Source organism: Schistocerca nitens, chromosome 8 (assembly GCF_023898315.1).
Source record: "Schistocerca nitens isolate TAMUIC-IGC-003100 chromosome 8, iqSchNite1.1, whole genome shotgun sequence".
In the NCBI taxonomy this organism is placed as follows: Eukaryota; Metazoa; Arthropoda; class Insecta; order Orthoptera; family Acrididae; genus Schistocerca; species Schistocerca nitens.
In genome coordinates, this window is record NC_064621.1 from 500,711,504 (window position 1) to 500,731,835 (window position 20,332).

Consider the following 20,332-nt stretch of genomic DNA (forward strand, 5'->3'; position numbering starts at 1 on the left):
TAAGACAGTAGAAGTTTTTGAGATGTGGTGCTACAGAAGGACGCTAAATTAGATGTAAGAATCGGACATGTGATCAGGAGGTACTGAATCAAGCTGGGGAGAAATGAAATTTTTCTTACAAGCTGACTAAAGAAAGGAATCGGTTGATGGGAGACATACTGAGCACCAAGAAATCGTCAGATTGTTAGTGGAAGAAAGTGTAAGGGGGTAAAAATCACATATGAAGAGCAAGACGACTACTGTAAGCAGGTTCAAATGTAAGTAGGCCGCGGAATTTGTTTTTATTTAACTTCTCGAGCTATAAAAACTTTCTATCAACGTTTTGTTTCTCCGAAGTTTATTGGTTGTGGTGTGGAAAAAATAAATACCACTCTTCATAGATTCTAGTCCGCATTAACAAATCTGGTAATATTGGAGGTGTTTTTACGTAACCGGTAACCGACGTAATCAGTTGATAACCTAATTAGTCGGTCTCCACGAGCCGTTGACCATCGTGTAGCTTGAACACGGATACACTGCTAGTAGCCAAAAAGAAACATATTAGTCATGACGCTGGCGATGTGTTGGCGCCAACCCACGCCCGCAGCAGCCGCTACGTCAGCGGTGCCACCCTCGCGTCGACACCTGGACGAGAACGTGCCAGAGATCGCACCAAAAAGCGTTGCATTTCTGGTTGCCACGTGGCAGCGACCTACGGCATTGGTAACGTAACGCATGTGCCTCCACGCCCCTCTGAAACCTGTTTCGCCTTGCGTTCGACACTTTCCATATGTGGCTCCGTCGACCTGCAACTATCGATTGCTACGTCACTGCGCCCCGGTTCCGGCGGCTGCCGCTAGAGGCGCAGCTGTCGCAGCTAAGGTATTTAACTAGGTTCCTCGGGGCGGGCGCGGTATATCGCTGGAAGGCAGAATACAGTGTGGTTGAGTGTGAACGCTAGCAACCGGCTACTCGCACTTCACGCTTAATTTTTTTGCTAGTCTCATCTGCCGCGTGTGACTCACCTCCTACCACAAGAACAATGGCGGACGGCGTGAAGAGGAATATCCCCATCAAGCTGGGAGACTTCAGCGTCATTGACACAGAATTCAGCAGCATCCGCGAAAGATTTGACGCCGAGATGCGCAAAATGGAGGAAGAGATGGCGCGCTTCAGGTCCGAACTGATGAACCGGGAGTCCAACTTCTTCACGAAGAGCACAACAAGGTCAGTGCACGATTCACATTGTAATAAAGTCAAGTACTAAACTCTGTTAACTGTTCAGTGGGCCACCGGAGAGATTTTCCTTTCTATTTTATTCGATATTTCTATTTACTTCTCGTATTATTCTTAACGAAGCGCACCGGTTCTTTAGTAACAGACTAACAGATAATTTCGATGATCGCTTAAGATTTCACAGTCACAAACTATAAGAGTTGATGTTAACACACAAATTCTGTGAACGGCAGACAGCATCAAAACTTTCAAGTAACTTGTTTCGTGTTTATTATTCCAGAAGAGCTACTGCAAGGTGCACCAGGCTATTTTTACTATTGAATTAAAAAAGAAAATCTTTAGTTATGTTCTGGGATTGTATTGCCGTTAACGATAGGGTCCGGTGATACAGTGTATGGATTATAGTAATGTTTTAATATGCAGTTAGTTGTTTTGTGTTTTACGTGTTCTAACTGTCGAAATTATATTTGTTTGAACACATCAACTGGCTTCTTCGGCATTTACAAACTTCTATCACAGAAAGTAAGCGCTTACTTCTGAAAGTAGGCTTATGTAGTGCTGTCAATGATTTTAAAATTGGTGTCCTCTAGATGTATATTGTTTTTAAGTGAGCATGACTAACTGAATTTCTGGAAATGAAATACTGTTGTCACATCTTTTCTTGGTTTCTTCCGAAAAAGTGAGGTGGCACAGTAGTTGAGTTACTGGATTTGTATGCGGGAGAAGACGTGTTCAACTCCTAGTTCAAGTATCCTGCTTCCAGGGTTTCGCGTGGTCCATGCATCACCCATGATTCTTTGGGCACAGGTGATTCTTTGCACTATTATTCTTCTAACGGAACATTTGACCCTATAACACCAGACATGGGACGGACACTAACTTCTACACCTTCCGCTATATATCAGTCAGGGTGAATAACAAAGTCTGAGTAACTGTGAATGCCACATCCACAGACTGTTAGATCCGGCATAGTTATCGTTGCTCATAAGAGTACCCTATTAATTTTCAACGCACGATTATATGAATGATCTAGTGGAGAATATCGGAAGCTCGCATGAGATTGCTCGCGAAAGGTACTAATGTATTCAGAAAAGTCTCGAAACACTATTGAGGAAGTTTTGGAGAACTGGCATGCGCAGCTGACTTCAGAACTATCCTGCTGCCACCGACGTTCGTCTGGCGTTAAGGACCGCGAAGACAAGAAGAGGAGAACCAGGACTCGTACGGAAGCATACAGACTGTCACTCGGTCGCTTCGTTTGTTAGAAGAATAGGAAAGAGAAGAGACTAGCAGTAACACAACTCGTCCACCACCATGCGCCTCACAGTGGCTTGCGGAGTATGTCTGTAGATACGGCAGACAGTTGCAGTTCAGGATGAAGTGCACACGAGCGACGTTTGGTGCGAGGATTGACGGTTGACCAGTATAGGCAAATGTAATGTGTTGTGCATAAATAGGCAGAAATAACAGTTAGTGTTTGCTTACAGGTTGGTGATTAGTCACTGGAAGCAGTCATATCCATTACATATCTGGGAATATAAGCACGGAGCGATTTAAAGTGAAACGACTACATTGCCGAGCAGTTCTAGGCGCTTCAGAATGGAACCGCGCGACCACTACGGTCGCAGGTTCGAATCCTGCCTCTGGCATGGATGTGTGTGATGTCCTTAGGTTAGTTAGGTTTAAGTAGTTCTAAGTTCTAGGGGACTGATGACCTCAGATGTTAAGTCCCATAGTGCTCAGAGCCATTTGAACCATTTTTTTTTTCGACTACACACAACCATTGATAGGGAATGCAGATGGCAGGAAGAGCTATTGGGAGAGTCCTCAGAAGTGTAGTCGCCCCACCAAGAATGTTACAGATGATTGTCACGCTTCTGTCGGGGATAGATTAGTAAGCGCGAAAGCGCCTCGGAGCCGTTCACCCCACTTAATCAGACGCCGAAAAGAAGGGTCATGGGTCATGCATTACGTTGTTAACTGTTGAAATTCCGCGAGTGTACGAGCCTAGAAGAGTCAACCAATATATTCTTTCCTCCTGCGTGTATTTCACTAAAAGGTCGCGAAGACAAAATTACAGGCTTATGAGATCACACAGAGGCTTAACATAATACTTTTATTTCCCTGCACACCATTCACGTCTGGAACAGGAAACGAGGGAAATGACGACGACACACGAAATACTTTCCAAGACACACCCTGAGCTAGCTTACGGGAGACAGATGTAGAAAGAGAGCTAATGTTTATCTCCAGGGTGTACTCGTGACTGCTGTTATCACAGTACATGGTTTGCCCACACGACTTTACGTGGGGTTATTCTTGCGGTGTGCGGTGAAAATTCAATTTCCTGTTGCCGACAGAGGCGGCGCGCTGTTTGAAGTAGAGGGGCAGAGCAGACCGGAAATGCGGGGGCGGCGACGGCGGCGGCTCACTTTTTGCTCGTCGCTCGCAGGGGCGTTCCACGGTCTGGCCCCTGCCGCAGCGGAAGCTGTCTTCAATGGGAGGGGAGGGCATAAAAAAATGTACAATAAAATACAGGCCAAACTCGCAGCTACCGCACGCTGAATGCGGACCTTATAAGGGAAGACAAACGCAGGCTTCGATTATTGCGGAAAGTTGGAAATAAAGCCACATTCAGTGTCTCAGTAGACGCCTTCTAGCAGGAGTCGTTGGCAGGTAACATGGTAATGGTTCTTTTGAATTTTTCCCAGTGAACCCGGCATATGACTTTGAACTACCCATGATGTCACCATTTTTGAACTTACAAGAGCAAACTACATTTACTCCCATTTAATTAATTACCCGCTTTTCGTCGCGGAACATCATACTACTCAAAAAACGGAGATAGAAGATACTGGCAGCAAGTTTGTAAAAAAGTCATTTAAACATTCGCGGTGATTAAGAAGTCTTCACGGACACTTTGCGCGAATCCGGATATCTCCATTTAAGAAGAGGTATCCAAGAATACCTCGCAGAATGACATGAAAGTATAACGTGTCACTTCAGGAAGAAAGTGTTCTATTAGGGATAAAGAAAATAACTGTTAGATGCTGTGTTAAAATGGAATTTTAATTACGCTATCGAGGGAAAATTATTCCTCCCAGTTAGTTTTTGGTACATCGCATGCAAATATAAACTAAAAATATGAGGAAAGCAAGACCGTATCAGTTATCTACTGACAAACACAAATAGTAGGGTAAATCAATTTTATCGACATAAGTTAAGGGTTTCGATTAAATGGGAGTCTCATTACTGATTTGCATAAGTCGTGACACTGTTTCCGAAAAACTTCCCGCCACGCTTTCTCATTTAGAATAATCTTTCTTGCCTGTTTTGCATCGATTATTAGCGACGGAAGAGGGTGTCTGTAAGTGCTATCCCCACACTGTTTCTACGGCAACAATACGCCTATTATAGAAAGGGAGGACACGAAAGAATAAATGCGCGTTTGATGACTTCTCATCCTCGGTAAAGCTATCGAATGAGGGTTCATTGTTGCAAGTATTTCGAGAAAATTGTAATTCACTTTGAAAGCACTTTAACGATAAGAACTCCGTGATAACAAAGTAATTTAAAATGTCAACCAACGCGATCTAATTAAGTTACTTGCGCATGTAAATTCAGGAAGACAAATGAATTTCTGAAAACATATCTTACACAGTTGAATACTTGTCTTCTTGAATCATTTTTAATTTCATTCGACGCATGAGTCTTTACCTATGATTTCTTTGGTAATCATTGTAATATTAGAGATGTAGTTTTGAATACCGCTGTGGCATAAAATTAGAAACAAAATCGTTTTCGTTACCAGGTAGAAACAGAATTTTTTAGTTTTCTAAGCCGGAATGGGTGGCCGAGCGGTTATAGGCGCTACAGACTGGAACCGCGCGACCGCTACGGTCGCAGGTTCGAATCCTGCCTCGGGCATGATGTGTGTGATGTCCTGAGGTTAGTTAGGTTTAAGTAGTTCTAAGTTCTAGGGGACTGATGACCTCAGAAGTTGAGTCCCATAGTGATCAGAGCCATTTAGCTTTCTAAACAATCACTGGAACCCCTGAAGTCTTTCAATGAACATACGTCTCAAAATTTGAAGCCGGTGTTCAGGTTGTAACAAATGCATCGTATTTTATACACACCGGTATAAAAGCGTAGATATCGATCAACATGCTATGTGACTACATTGTATGATTATTTTTGTACCAGTAAATCAGCAGTTATGCCTGCTTTGAGTTGCTCCTGAGGTGCATGGCTGATTTTCAGGTTAGTGTTCAATGTGAGCCACACTCAGTTAAATGAACTCATTGTTTCTCAAAATAACAATTAACAATTGATGCGATTATAAATAAAAACTAAAAGTTTCACAGGAGCTATAACAAAATATCACTCATTCCGTTCAATAGCCACTACCGCTGTTTCCAGTAGCTTCCCTGGTAGATGAAATTATCAGAACTGATGGAAGGGCTAAATTTATTGTGATCATATTTTCCACAAACTCTTTCGAATCTGTGAGAAACGAAATTCTGTGTGCTGAAAATGAATAGTGCTAATCAAGAACGTCTGTCGGTCATGAAATGATGGATAAATCGTTTATAAGAATTCTTTCGTACATTCGTAAGTAGTGCAATCTTTCGTCCGACTGGGAAACTAGCAGATGCGAAAATTTTGTAGCGTTATGGTGCACTGCTTGTGTTCTCCTGGCGACAAACTGTTCGTGGAGAAGCTAGCGTGAAGGAGCCACCATTGCTGCGGGCGTGCGATTGTAACAGACGAAAGACTGGCTTAAGTGACGTCAAAAGTGCAGGGGAGCTGAGTAATGTTCCAGTGATACTAAAAGCAAAGCGAAGAGACGTCTTGACACAGTTTCTACAGGCCAGTTCACATCTAACATGACAGCTGTGGATCAACTGTAAAATTAAGCCAGGTTATGGCCAAACCTTACGTCGACATCTAGGTCACTGGTGCCCTGCTCGGGTTGTGCAAATCTGGAAAGGAATACAGCGTTAGTCTTGCGTAATGAACCATCTCAGCATTTCGGGAATCTACAGAGAACCGGTATCAATACGACGACAAGGATATGAGTCCTGGTTGTCCTCCACAGCCGGCCGGAGTGGCCGAGCGGTTCTAGGCGCTGCAGTCTGGAGCCGCGCGACCGCTACGGTCGCAGGTTCGAATCCTGCCTGGGGCATGGATGTGTGTGATGTCCTTAGGTTAGTTAGGTTTAAGTAGTTGTAAGTTCTAGGGGACTGATGACCTAAGCAGTTAAGTCCCATAGTGCTCAGAGCCATTTGAACCATTTTTTTTTTTTTTTTGTCCTCCACACGGGTTCTCTTTCTTAGTCACTGTGGAATCTCGATGGACGCGAAGCAACTGGAATTCTTTTTCCCTGGTGGCGTTTGTCGGGAGGATCGCGTCTTTATATTAAATCATGCACTGGGTACTTGCGTCAGAGTGAATCTTTCTTAGAAAATACAATGAAGAGTTATAAAATCTAGATTTCTCATACTTCATAGGTCTTTTTCTCACTTATTTCGCTAGCCTAACACGAAGTATCGAACAAATCGATAAAGGATATTCAGTGAAGTATCACACTGCCATTAGTCTTGACAGTATTAATTACACACCAAAAACGACTTATGATACTTGCGCCAATGAGAACTTCGTGGCTGTATCTGAGCAACGGCAGCTGCAATGCAATGAGCGTTAATTACGCTGCAAACAGCCTACCGAATTCGAGAACATAATTTGTAAGTCGTATTTAAAATGTAACAGCGCAAAATTTTTGGCGACACACGATATTCTCTTCCCATTGAGAACAGGCCACCCGTCGGATCCAACTGGGCGCTTGAACTTAAGCATTAATTGGCGACTGGGCAGATGTTGCGCTGCATCAATGAAGCTAGAAGTGTATGTGCTATGAATATAAAGCGAAAAAAAGAAGTTGCAATTTACAGACTAAAATGCAGCTGCAGCGTTCAAAGTGCATTCAGCAAAACCGTTGTATTGATGAAGATATGTGTAAATGTACTGAAGGCGGGTGAAAGTCCAAAACGCGTCATGGAAAAAACAAAGCTATACAAAAGTGCTTGGTTGCTGTATTTATTAAAGTAAAAATTAGTCGATATAAAAAATATGGATCTTCAGTTGCCTATTGCTAGAGACCAATGTTCTGACGTAATATTTAATAGGAGATCTCGAGGATTGTCTGGTTACCGGTATATATTGCTCGTTTAGCACCACGTGCAGGGTAATTAGACTTCTTGGCGAACACCTCAACCGTATCATGCATATCATAAGCAGTACAATCAGACCTCGCCTATTTTATAGCTACCCATACACAGCCACATACACCTCTAACTCTGCGTCCGGAAAGTGCACTTTTACAGGAGTGAAAAAAAAATTCAGGCAGACATTCCGATCATCAGTAAAGATAGGCTTCGCTTTCGTCATCCACCCTGGCAACTGGAGGAATGTTCGTTGGCAACGGCTTTAATACTAGTAATAGCAGTAGATAAATGGTACTCCGGAACAATTTAAGACGCCGTGCATGTCGACCAAGCCACCTGATTTTGAACTGTCACGCAAGATCTCGTGTGTTCTTAATCTAATAAGAACCAGCAATGACAAGTGTGCCAATTTTCTGTACAAAGTGGTTGTGAGCGTGGTACTGAAAAACATATTCACCACGTATTTCCAGAACGTCCTCCGAGAGCTTTTGCTGATGATCCAATAGAGTTCCTGGTGAATGTGGATGGATCGATAGGCCACATTCGTGAATTGGTATTGGTTGGTAATGTGAGATAACTGTAAATAGTACTTTTAAGTGATGTACCCATACGCTAAATAAACAATAAACAAACAAAAAACAAACCCATGATAGCAGAAGGACTAAATCTTTTAAGTTAGTCTAACAAAATCTTTCGACGATATTTTTCCAAGGTATCTTCTGAAATGTTCTATCATACACGACGATCATAATTCCAAGTAGGAGTGTCGACAGTATTGTTAGTGGTGAAAGAAATTTGTTTATCTTGCTCCAGTTAATTCACGAACACACACTGTTTCTCAATTTAAACGAACAGGCAGCCAAACGCTTCATATCTGCGTAGGATGTAGAGATGGAATTCTGGCAGCATGATCTAAAATGAGCACCATTATTCTATTGTACTCAAAGCAGCTGTTGACGCCAACCCCAAATTTTACAGTAAGACTTGTTCAGACCAATTGTATAGAAAACAGAGGAATGCAAAGCTTTTAATACTTCCACCAACAAAATTTCGGGGAATGCATCATGAACTGCCGTAAGTAGTTTCGGTAGATATAGCATCCCGTTGTTAGAGACTTTGAGAAGACATTTTCATTAAAAGTGTTTGAAAAACTGGCTCTGAGTACTATGGGACTTAACTTCTGAGGTCATCAGTCCCCTAGGACCTAGAACTACTTAAACCTAACCTAAGGACACCACAGACATCCATGCCCGGGGCAGGATTCGAACCTGCGATCGTAGCGGTTGCGCGGTTCCAGACTGTAGCGCCTAGAACCGCTCGGCCACTCCGGCCGGCAAAAGTGTTTGAACTATACGAAAAGTTTATAAATCATATGCATTCCAGAGCAATAAGATGTGTTGAACGCGCATACGGATTAATTAATGAATGGAGACTACTGAGTAAGGAAACGGAAACATCCATCAACGTAGGTCACATAGTTAGATGCTTTTGGCTACACATGATGTCATAGACAGGAAAGGATGCAGTGTTGAAGTAGACCCGTTTTGTAACAATGCAGACATGAAGTAACACATTCAGCAGGAACTCCACATCACCCTCTAAGACGGAAATTCTTTTGTCGAATATTTTATTAGAAAATCCACACAAAAATTGTCGATAATCTCTCAAGAATAGCTTCAAAATTTACATAAATGGGTAATTTCCCATACTATTCGTGCACACCTGTTCATTGTAAATAAAATAGTACGTCTTGCAGTTCCTATCTGTCACTACATTCCATAAACTGGAAATTGCAACAAATAATGGCTGCTACACGGCAGCTGTTGCGTGGCTTTTACTGTATTTCCATCTGTCGAGGATGTTCACCGAAACACACACACACACACACACACACAAGCGCGCGCGCGCGGCCGACATAAATGTCTGATAAGAGAGAGATGATCAACGCATAAACAGTAGACGTCATGGCTCATGCAATGTTAATGAGTCCACTAATATTTCGTCATCGGTTGCTTGGTTAACACCTGTACCCTTTATCGCATCGAAATACTGCACCAGCTTCTCATTTTAAAAAAAAATTTAAAAAAGCAAGTACCAAATACTTTTTATTTAATTTTGAGAGCTCTTGACACAGTTGGGAAAGTTGATTAATATACGCAGTACAGCTTTTGACAAAAAAAAGACGGTAAATGTTTGATGTATCTACTGTAATTCATGTGTAGCTCCACCTGTTACTGCCGGAAATCGTAGGCATTGTGAATGTCGCCAGTCCGGCCCAGTTCTCTGTGTGAATGCGATCTAGATTGATGATACAGAGTAGTTTCTGGAAACTAGAGATGGGTGGAAACTATTTTCCACGTTCCTTAATAAGTGCGGCAGCTATGTGAATTGGACGGGAGGCGTTGCGCACTGTCCGGACTGCAACGCCAGCTCCGGCTGGCGGTCGGCAAGAAAAGCAGTCAGTGCCTTACTGGGCGGTGACGTCATGGCGGAAGTGAGGCGCTTTGCGGCCGTGGGCAAGGCAGGGCAACGTGCCGTATTCTGCATGCCGGCCCTGTCCCCGCTGGCGTGGGACGCCGCTGTCCGTTCACCTCCACTCGCAACGCTGTTCATTTCTCTGAATGAAACCGCACACGCGTCGGTGTGGAATTTGTTTTCCACTCTTAAACAACATAATCAGAGGCTCGATCTTAGCAGCCTGTAGCATCCCTGTTTCGCGATGATAACTGTGACGTGTAGTGGCATAGTATCCATGTCCGCCCCCGGTAGCTGAGTGGTCAGCGCGACAGACTGTCAGTCCTAAGGGCCCGGGTTCATTGCCCGGCTGGGTCGGAGATTTTCTCCGCTCAGGGACTGGGTGTTGTATTGCCCTAATCATCATTTCATCCCCATCGACGCGCAAGTCGCCGAGGTGTCGTCAAATCGAAAGACTTGCACCAGGCGAACGGTCTACCCGACGGGAGGCCGTCGTCACACGCCATTATTATAACTTCCATGATCCTTCCTGGCTCGTGACCAGACGACGGCCACGCCTACTCATGGAGGAGTGCGGCTGTAGCTGTGTCCATGTGTGCCCCTGTGGGTAGGTGACGTCCGTTATCGATAGGACTGCGGTAAGCTGAATTGGGACACCATACGAGCACGTTTATGTGCTATTGAGTGTTCCTCAGGCCCTTCTTCTGACGCAAACCGGAAGCGAGGGATCTTGTTTAAAGGCACGTTTGCCTTTGCGGTTCGATAAGCGAGGAATTATATGAGGGTGAGTCAAATTAAATCTTTAAATATTTTTTAAAATATTATTTATTGTGCAGAAGTGGTACAAAGTTGTATCACTTTTCAACATAATCTCCCCCACCCTCAATGCAAGTCCTCCAGCGCTTACAAAGTGCATAAATTCCTTTCGAAAAAAATTCTTTTGGTAGTTCGCGCAACCACTCATGCACCGCGTGGCGTACCTCTTCATCAGAACGGAACTTCTTTCCTCCCATTGCGTCTTTGAGTGGTCCAGACACGTGGAAATCACTTGGGGCAAGGCCTGGTGAGTATGGTGGATGAGGAAGACACTCAAAATGCAGGTCTGTGATTGTTGCAACTGTTGTACGGGCAGTGTGGGGCCTTGCATTGTCATGTTGCAAAAGGACACCTGCTGACAGCAATCCACGTCGCTTTGATTTGATTGCGGGCCGCAGATGATTCTTTAGGAGACCTGTGTATGATGCACTGGTGACAGGTCCCTCTACGCATGGAATACTCCAAAATGACGCCTTTTTCGTTTCGTCCGCAGCTCGTGGTCGTGCGGTAGCGTTCTCGCTTCCCACGCCCGGGTTCGATTCTCGGCGGGGTCAGGGATTTTCTCTGCCTCGTGATGACTGGGTGTTGTGTGATGTCCTTAGGTTAGTTAGGTTTAAGTAGTTCTAAGTTCTAGGGGTCTGATGACCATAGATGTTAAGTCCCATAGTGCTCAGAGCCATTTGAACCATTTGAACCTTTTTCGTTCCAAAAGAGAGTCAGCATAACCTTCCCTGCTGGTGGTTCAAATGGCCCTGAGAACTAGGGGGCTTAACATCTGACGTCATCAGTGCCCTAGAACTCAGAACTAATTAAACCTAACTAACCTAAGGACATCACACACATCCATGCCCGAGGCAGGATTCGAACCTGTGACCGTAGCGGTCTCGCGGTTCCAGACTGTAGCGCCTGGAACCGCTCGGCCACTCCGGCCGGAAAACTAAATTCTTCGAAAGGTTAAAACACGAAAAGAAAAAGATATTGCGACAATAGAGAACTGTTTAGTGACGTTGTAGGTTTGTTAATGGAAACAGGCAGACATCTTCATTTACGGCGTGTTTTGCAACTAGTGCTTTTTATTCGCTTAGGATTGGTTGCGAATTTACGCAGTTTTAAGCATTGAGCACTTCAGCGTGGATTTGTAGTCACTTTTGTTAGTTTTATGCTCTTTAGCAAAGGCCACGTGTTGCGTTCTGCAAGAGATGAAATGTTCACTGCTATGTCCTCTCTCGTAACACCCCCACTGAAGCTGTCCATTGGCTTGTCCCGCACTTATTGCACAACTGGTCATGAGCGTATGTTCTTACTGCGACCGTCTGGTCGCTAGTAGGTCGCTGTCGGAGCGTAACTACGTGAAGAGATATTCAGATGCGAGATTTAATGCCGTCCTACTTAGCTTGTAGTCGCTTCTAGTTTACGAGCAGGGAAAGGTGTCATGTTAGCGGCGTCTGGGTGGGGACGGGACAGGGAGGTCTAGAAACGGGCGCGCACACCATTCGAGGACATTAGTCAGAGGCCTGTGACGGTGATATTTCACGAGTTGCGTAGGAGGTGTTACGAGGCCGCGCTAGTTGTCATGCGTTCTATATACTCGTTGCACTTGGCAGCCCACGTATGCGTCATTTATTCAGCGCTGTCAGAACGCCACTCAAGCGCCCGAAAACTGAAACTCGAAGTCCAAACATAACACTTCAGCTCCAATGACAGGCGGTGAATGTTTAAAATCGACGTCATCTTCATCCGTTTTTTTTTTCCTGCAGGTGAATTTATCAACACGTGTGAAGGCAGCAGGCCAGTCGTACCGCTTTCCGTATTCATCCATTTTGCAATTTCTGTAGCCTTCTAGCCAAAAAACTTGCAATACCGTGAAGGCGGCATGCAAAAAACGTGAAATAGCCACGAAGTGATGTACATGCTTCGATATGCAAATGATTGACATTTCGGCTCAACGATATGGGTGGCAATGACGCCGTCTACATTCTCTATACAGGGTGAACCGACAAACTCTGGGAGGTTGTGGGGGACATCAAAACAAATATTTTTCCCTAATGTCATTTAAACCGACAGAGGAAGATTCCTCTGGCGGCAAATTAATTAAACCAACCAACACTTTTCCATTTTTTTATGACCAGGAGACAACACATTACCGCAACCCACTTTCAATTACAGTAGATTTTTAAAAATGCCTCCATTGACAAGTAAACAAAGGTTACACAGTCGGATCATGTTCTGTCTGACACGGGCAATAACCCCAGCAGTATCCTGAATTGTTCCTGCTGCTGCTACTATCCGGACAACCAGATCCTCTTCTGATGCAACAGGAGTTGCGTAAACAAGGTTGCGCATCTGTCCCCACACAAAAAAGTCCAGAGGGACATATCTGGGGATCGAGCAGGCCATGGGACAGGTCCACCTCTGCTAATCCACGTTTCTGGGAACCGTTGTTCCAGGAACCGACGCACACGACGACTGAAATGTGCCGGCGCCCCGTCATGTTGGAACCACATGCGTTGTCTTGAAGGGAGTGGGACGTCTTCCAGCAATTCTGCCAATGCTCTGGCGAGAAAACTGTAATAGTGCCTGCCATTTAATGGCCTAAGTAGCAGATACGGTCCAATTAAACAGTCCCCAACAACACCGACCCACACATTAACGAAGAACCGCACTTAATGAGCGCTAGTAACTGTGGCATGTGGGTTATCCTCACTCTAAACATCCGAATTGTGCATGTTGAAGACTCCATCACGACCGAACGTTGATGCATCGGTAAACAACACAGAGGATGGAAATGTAGGATGCATTTCACACTGTTCCAGGTACCACAGCGAAAACTGTGCTCTGGGTGGATAATCAACTGGTTACAGGTTGTGAACACGCTGTAAGCGAAATGGACGTAACATTTGCTCTCGAAGGACTGTTCTTACATTCGTCTGATGCGTCCCCATGTTACGTGCAATTGCACGAGTGCTGATTGAAGGACCCCGCTCCACATGCTGAAGACAGCTTCCTCAAATTGCAGCGTTCTTACTGTGCGACGGCGTCCCTGTCCAGGTAATCTGCTAACTGACCCGGTCTCAAGCAGACATCGGTACACAGCAGCAAAGGTCTTATGATGCGGAGTACGGCGATTAGGATATTGTTGTTCAAAGGGGGCTCTGAGCACTATGGGACTCAACATCTGTGGTCATAAGTCCCCTAGAACTTAGAACTACTTAAACCTAACTAACCTAAGGACATCACACACATCCATGCCCGAGGCAGGATTCGAACATGCGACCGTAGCAGTCGCGCGGTTCCTGACTGAGCGCCTAGAACCGCTAGACCACCGCGGCCGGCGATATTGTTGTTGATAAACCCGCTGTGCAGCTCGTCCGTTGTGGTGCGCTACGTAGTACGCACCAACCATATCAGTGTACTCATTCCAGGTGTATCGCTCCATTAGTAAACAGAAACAATACATTAATACACTGGTGGACAGCAGTTGCCTACAACTGAACAGCGTAATACGGCCTCCACCATCCTCTTAGGAAAAAAGACATTAGTAAAAAATATTTGTTTCGAGGTCCCCTACAACCTCCCAGAGTTTGTCGGTTTAAATACTTTTCACCCTGTATAAGGAAAGATTATGCAGCGGGTATGGAAGATCGTTTCGTCTCTCGTGTAAGAAGCAGAAATATTTACCAGCATGTGTCCGAGTCACACAGCGATAGGACGGTGGACAGTCGAAAGTGATACATCGTTCTACTATCTTGCTGTACGCGACGTTGGGTATCCTACGACTATCAAGCGAATGTGGAATAGATGGATTCAGGAGGCCCTAGCCATACACCATACACGGCCTAAACGACTACAACCGAGCGATATACACAATTTTTAGCAAGCGGGACTCGCAATCGGGAGAACGAGATTCAAATCCGCGTCAACCATCCTGATTTAGGTTTTCCGTGATTTCCCTAAATCGCTCCAGGCAAATGCAGGGATGGTTCATTTGAAAGGGCACGGCCGAGATCCTTTACCATTCTTAAATCAATCCGAGATTGTGCTCTGCCTCTAATAATATCTTTGTCGCCAGGAGGACGTTAATACAGCACTATTATAATCATCCATAAATTATCGTCTTTCTGCAGGCTTCAGCCTCAAAAGTTGAATAATTTATTTCTTGAAGGAGCGTCGGTGAAACAAATTAAGTTCATGAACAAACTAGTTGTAGAGCAGTGGTAGCCAATCTGGGGGTAATAACCCCCTGAGAGGTAAAATATAATTTTCTGAAGAGTAAAAACAATTGTGTTACGGTTACAAATCGAAATTATTTTTAAAAAAATATTACTATTGTCACTACATTGTACCACTGTAATACTAATTACGTAAGTTATCATGGTACAGTGTGGTGGAGGTTACGAATGTCGGAGTATCATCTTTGTCACATACTCCAAACTTTGTTCGGATCACCTAAGAGAGTAAAATTGAGATTACACTTTACAAACGCTTAAATACATCGTGTAAATGCCTTCAACGAGTCCTGTGGAGTTAGAAAAGACCTTAACTTGCTTAATTATCATTATTAGCACTAGTGGTGGTAGTAGATAGGAAACAATGCATTGCCAACCTGAAGTCTTCGCCAAGTTCTACCAGTTCGGAAGTCAGAAGTCCAGCAATCAAGTGATTTACAAAAAATTCAAATTCAAATTTCAAATTTGTGTCAGATGTTATGGGACTTAACTGCTAAAGTCATCAGTCCCTAAGCTTACACACTACTTAAACTAAATTATCCTAGGGACAAACACACACACCCATGCCCGAGGGAGGACTCTAACCTCCGCCGGGACCAGCCGCACATTCCATGACTGCAGCGCCCCAGACCGCTCGGCTAATCCCGCGCGACAGTGATTTACAAAGAATATGGTTAAGTATAATTCACTCATTTTAATTTAGTTGATTTTGGATAGTGGTGTACAGTGTGGGTGAAGCAAGTGTCACTAAGGATTGGAGTGCTCCAGAGGAAACATGTTTTGTAACAAGTGTCTACCCTCAATATGAACAGTTAGCTTTCTTTTCTGAGAAGGAATTGTGTGTAGCACTAGCAATGCACTGGGAATTTCTTCATCATTCTATAAAAAATGTTGTTGGAAATGAGCAGAATCAACTGTCTCATCGACACATTATTTAATGGTTTAATAAAACACGCACAAAAACTATGTATCATTTATCTTTCATCATTTCTAAAATGCAGCATTCAAAGAATATACTTTTTCATTCTAAAGTGTAGTTAGACGCTAATGTAGAAAATTGATAATGGCGGAGCGGGAGGTGGGGGGGGGGGGGCAAGAGGGGGGGAGGGCGGGTAATGGTCTCAGGAAGGTTGTGGACCATTGATGTAGAAACGCGAAACGATTAGTTATTCTCCATTACAATTGTTTTTACTTAAACCAGCTAATTGTTGCAGCAGCACCGTATGCTGTTGCTGCTATAAGACGTAAATAAAATTTAAAGAGTTGCTTTCCTCCAGTGAATCAATGCCACAGCACTTCTCCCTCATCCAACGTTCAGAATTTCTGAAATAGTGTTGCATGAGTAGGTAGATCAATCGGGACTCGTGGTCTCCTCCTTTTTTACACTTTCGATCATCTTCGGTAGTCAGTTTGGATCAGCGCTCACATACCAACGCAGTTCCAAAATTCTGTGCTCGTAGTTAGGTCTCCTGGGATAGTAATGACATTTTATCAGCGTTCTAGCACTTTATTTTCATTTCACTCCGCCACTACTTTTCTCCGTCTGGTTATACATTTACGATCGTTTTCACTTTCGTGGCTGTTGGGCTTTTACGAAGTGGAACCACTCCCTGACATCAACCTGCAATCTGTTAAAGATAAACTGCCTTATGCGTAGGCACTCTTCTCCGTAACATCCCGGTTGAGATAACGGCTTCAGCTACGAATGTATCATCCACAAGTGTTAATTCTTCTTCCATTAAGCTCTCAGAGATATCGAAGCGCGGGTGAAGAAAAGATTAAAGAACTCTTTCGGCAGTGAAAATAAGTGTTCACATTTCGTTAATGCTCTGTGGAAGTGTCGGTAACCGGAAACTAAAAGTCGGGGAAGCTTTGGTATGTAGCTGCACGAAACTGTTAAGAAATGATTGTAAAGATAAATTACTCTGCGCGTTCGGAAAGTCTCCCCAACGTGCTATTCCACGCTATGACGTCAGAAACTCGGCACGCTCAATGCTCAGCGTTCGTATACACGCTCCCTGTGCAAACGGCTTAAGAATGGCTTCCGGAGTATAGGTGTAGAACCTCGCGGAGGTCAAGGTAGGCTCGACATGCCGGTGACGTCAGCGCGATGTAGCCGTGGAGACACCTGACTGTGGATGGGGTCTTCGGCTGGTCGCTTGGCAACGCAGACGCAGCGGGAGAGATAGCTGGCAGCGTCGTGACGCCAGCGACGCCGGCCGCCATTAGACGGAGGGCGGGGAAGGGGGGGGGGAGGGGAGGACGCTCTGGGCGCTGACTCAAGGTGTCGGGCGTCTGTGGCGACCGGCGTCCGGCGACGCGCTGAGAATAGACCGTCTGCTCCAGAACGTTCTGGCGCCCATGCGGAGCAGGCAGGTGCACGCCCGACGGTCCCGGCGCCGCTCTCCTGTTGCATCCACCACAGCTGACGCAAGAGACGTTCCCTGGCAGCCGGCGAGCTATAAAATTTGTGCTCCGGCCGAGCTGACCGTGTGTTGTGCCGTGTCCTGTGGGCTAAACGCCGCAGTCTACATCGAGATCGCGGCAGTAAGGTTTTCAGGCCAAGTCCAGTAGTCCACACTCTCTTCAAAGATTGAATACTACAAGGAGAAAAAAAGCAGTCATTCGCGTTGGCCGTGGTGAAAGAACTGTTACACCATGTATAGACACACGTAATCACCACTATCATCATCACTGCATAAGGGAAAAGACGATCACTATGCAGCTACGAAAATTTATTTGGCTTCAAAATGGTACTGTGATGTTCTGAAACCGCTATGATTACTTGCTTATGCGAATACTGAAAATTTCATTCATGAAGGCCGAAGTCAATAATTTCGCTTCTCGCCGAAGCATTCCATGCTGAGCTTGGCCTGATACTCCTATTTTCATGGAGAATAACGCGACAAGTGTACAGAGAAGAGTTAATACACGGCCAATTCACGTTAATGTTACCACCGCCTATTTACGAAATCAACTTGCAGTAACCACTCTCAGACGGCAAGCAGCACCACTAGCAGTGGAGCCGCGCGGGATTAGCCGAGCGGTCTGAGGCGCTGTAGTCATGGATTGTGCGGCTGATTCCGGCGGAGGTTCGAGTCCTCCCTCGGGCATGGGTGTGTGTGTTTGTCCTTAGGATAATTTAGGTTAAGTAGTGTTTAAGCTTGGGGCTAATGACCTTAACAGTTAAGTCCCATAAGATTTGACACACATTTGAACATTTTTTTCTGCAACACTCCTCTCCCTATCGACACTCTGCAGCTCCATTTAAAATCAACCAAGTCAAAATGCCTGGAATATATTTACTGTTTGTAAATGAGTTGATCGCCAGACTCTTACTTCTGAACTGGCGGAAACTTTACAACTGCCAATACTTCGTGTAATAATAATAATAATAATAATAATAATAATAATAATAATAATAATATTCTGTAGGCCTTATAGCAGTGTGATTGCATAGTTACTAATGCGTTGCGCTGTCACCTGGTTCCATTTATCTGTTGCGAAGTGAATAATGAAACAATTTCTGATCCGTTGCGGAATTGCCTAGAACTCAGAGAAGGTATTTAAATATATGTGGCGTATACGTCTCAGTTTTACTATCATAGATGTGTGGTACAAAGTAAAAAGTACGTGTGTGGTGTGTAGACTGTGTGAGGAAGATAATGGCCATAGATCAGTTTCAGAAACTAGAAACTGCACCACAAGGTCTCAGGCGATCATGCTAGTATTTGACAAGATGTAATTATTGGTAGTTTATGTAACTAGAATTACAGTCTGACGAAACAGTGATAATGTTAATGATCCCTTAAAAATAATTATGTGTTCGGGACCGACTCATAATCAAACCCTTTTGATTTTAGTCCTCAGAAAATTTCGTTTTAGCCCTTAGGGAGTGCCGGCCGCTGTGGCCGAGCGGTTGTAGGCGCTTCAGTCCGGAACCGCTCTGCTGCTACGGTCGCAGGTTCGAATCCTGCCTCGGGCATGGATGTTTGTGCTGTCCTTGGGTTATTTAGGTTTAAGTAGTTCTAAGTCTAGGGGACTGATGACCTCAGATGTTAAATCCCATAGTGCTTAGAGCTATTTGAACCAGTTTTCAACCCTCAGGGAGTAATTACCGCCAGGTCGGAAACCACCGCCATAAGACAACCAGTACTGATTTGCCCACCTCGGGCCCTACCGTGCGAAGCTTCCTAGTTACACTTGGCATCGTCCCTCGGATAGTTTTGGTTGCTCATTCACGCGCCGCGCAGATGGCCCATTGAGTTGGTGTCAGCGGGCGCCAGACAGCCGCGTCAGAAGGCTTCCGGTAGCCGCGTGGTGCCTGGCGCGCCGCTGATGGACTGTGCCTGTGAGGATAGGATCAATAAGCCCCGGCGGCCTCCTTTGGCCACAACTATCGACCCGGCGCGTCGCGCCTGCAGGATTTGCCGGCGCCGCCTTCCGTCTTTTATGGCTCGCGATCCTGCGGCTCCTCCGTGTCGCTGCACAGTCGCTGGGGGGGGGGGGGGGGGGGGGTAAGGCGACTGCTACCGGGAACGCCTGTCAGGCATTTTCCAAAATCTTCCAAGAGATTTATGCGCTCCGTTTTCTACAGGAAAGATATCGCAGGATTTCCTCTTCTGACTCCGTGAAGTTCAAGGAACACCCATAACTTGGCAGTCCCAAGAAAGACGGTATATTATGTTTATGGTGATGCTGTGTTGTTGTCGTCTTCAATGCGAAGACTTGCCTGATGCAGCTGTCTCCGCCATTCTGTCTTGAGCAAGTATTTTCATGTCTGCATAACTACTGCAACTTAAATCAATTTTACGCTCACTGTGTTCGAGCCAGGGTCTCCATCCACAGTTCTTACTCCGAATATTGCCCTCCATTATCAAATCAGCGATTCCTTAACATCTCAGGATTTTTCCTACCAACCGTACCCTTCCTTTTGTCAATATGTGACATAAAGCCCCTTCCTACCCCAATTCGATTCAGTACCCGTTCATTAATTACTCTTTCCACCCCCTCTCTCCTTATAAGGCTCACCTCAGACAAATACTTTCAGAAAAATTTCCTAATATTTAAATTTATATCGGATGTAAAAATATTTGTTTTTCAGGAACGCTTTTCTTACTATGTCCAATCTATTTGCCATCACCAGGTACCTCTCCTACCACTTTTAGTGACTCGTATCCTAGTCTGATTTCCCTTCTATTATCAGTCTTAATTCAACCACCGCCACTACCCTCGTTTTCCATTTATTCATCTTCGTCTTCTAACCCATTTTCAACAAACTGACCTTTCTGCTCAACATATTTTTCATCTACACTCCTGGAAATTGAAATAAGAACACCGTGAATTCATTGTCCCAGGAAGGGGAAACTTTATTGA

General features: G+C 44.8%; 1 protein-coding gene across 2 annotated transcripts in view; it reads left to right on the plus strand.

Moving 5' to 3' along the window:
- Nucleotides 1-885: 885 nt before the first annotated feature.
- LOC126199717 (heat shock protein Hsp-12.2) overlaps nucleotides 886-20,332 on the plus strand; it is a 105,451-nt gene continuing 86,004 nt past the window's right edge. Inside the window, exon 1 of one of the 2 annotated variants that reach the window (XM_049936645.1) lies at nucleotides 886-1,206. In XM_049936645.1, the coding sequence (XP_049792602.1) occupies nucleotides 1,022-1,206 (185 nt within the window). In that variant the 5' untranslated portion in view covers nucleotides 886-1,021. The remainder of the gene's footprint in view (nucleotides 1,207-20,332) is intronic. The other variant, XM_049936646.1, reaches the window with a different exon arrangement.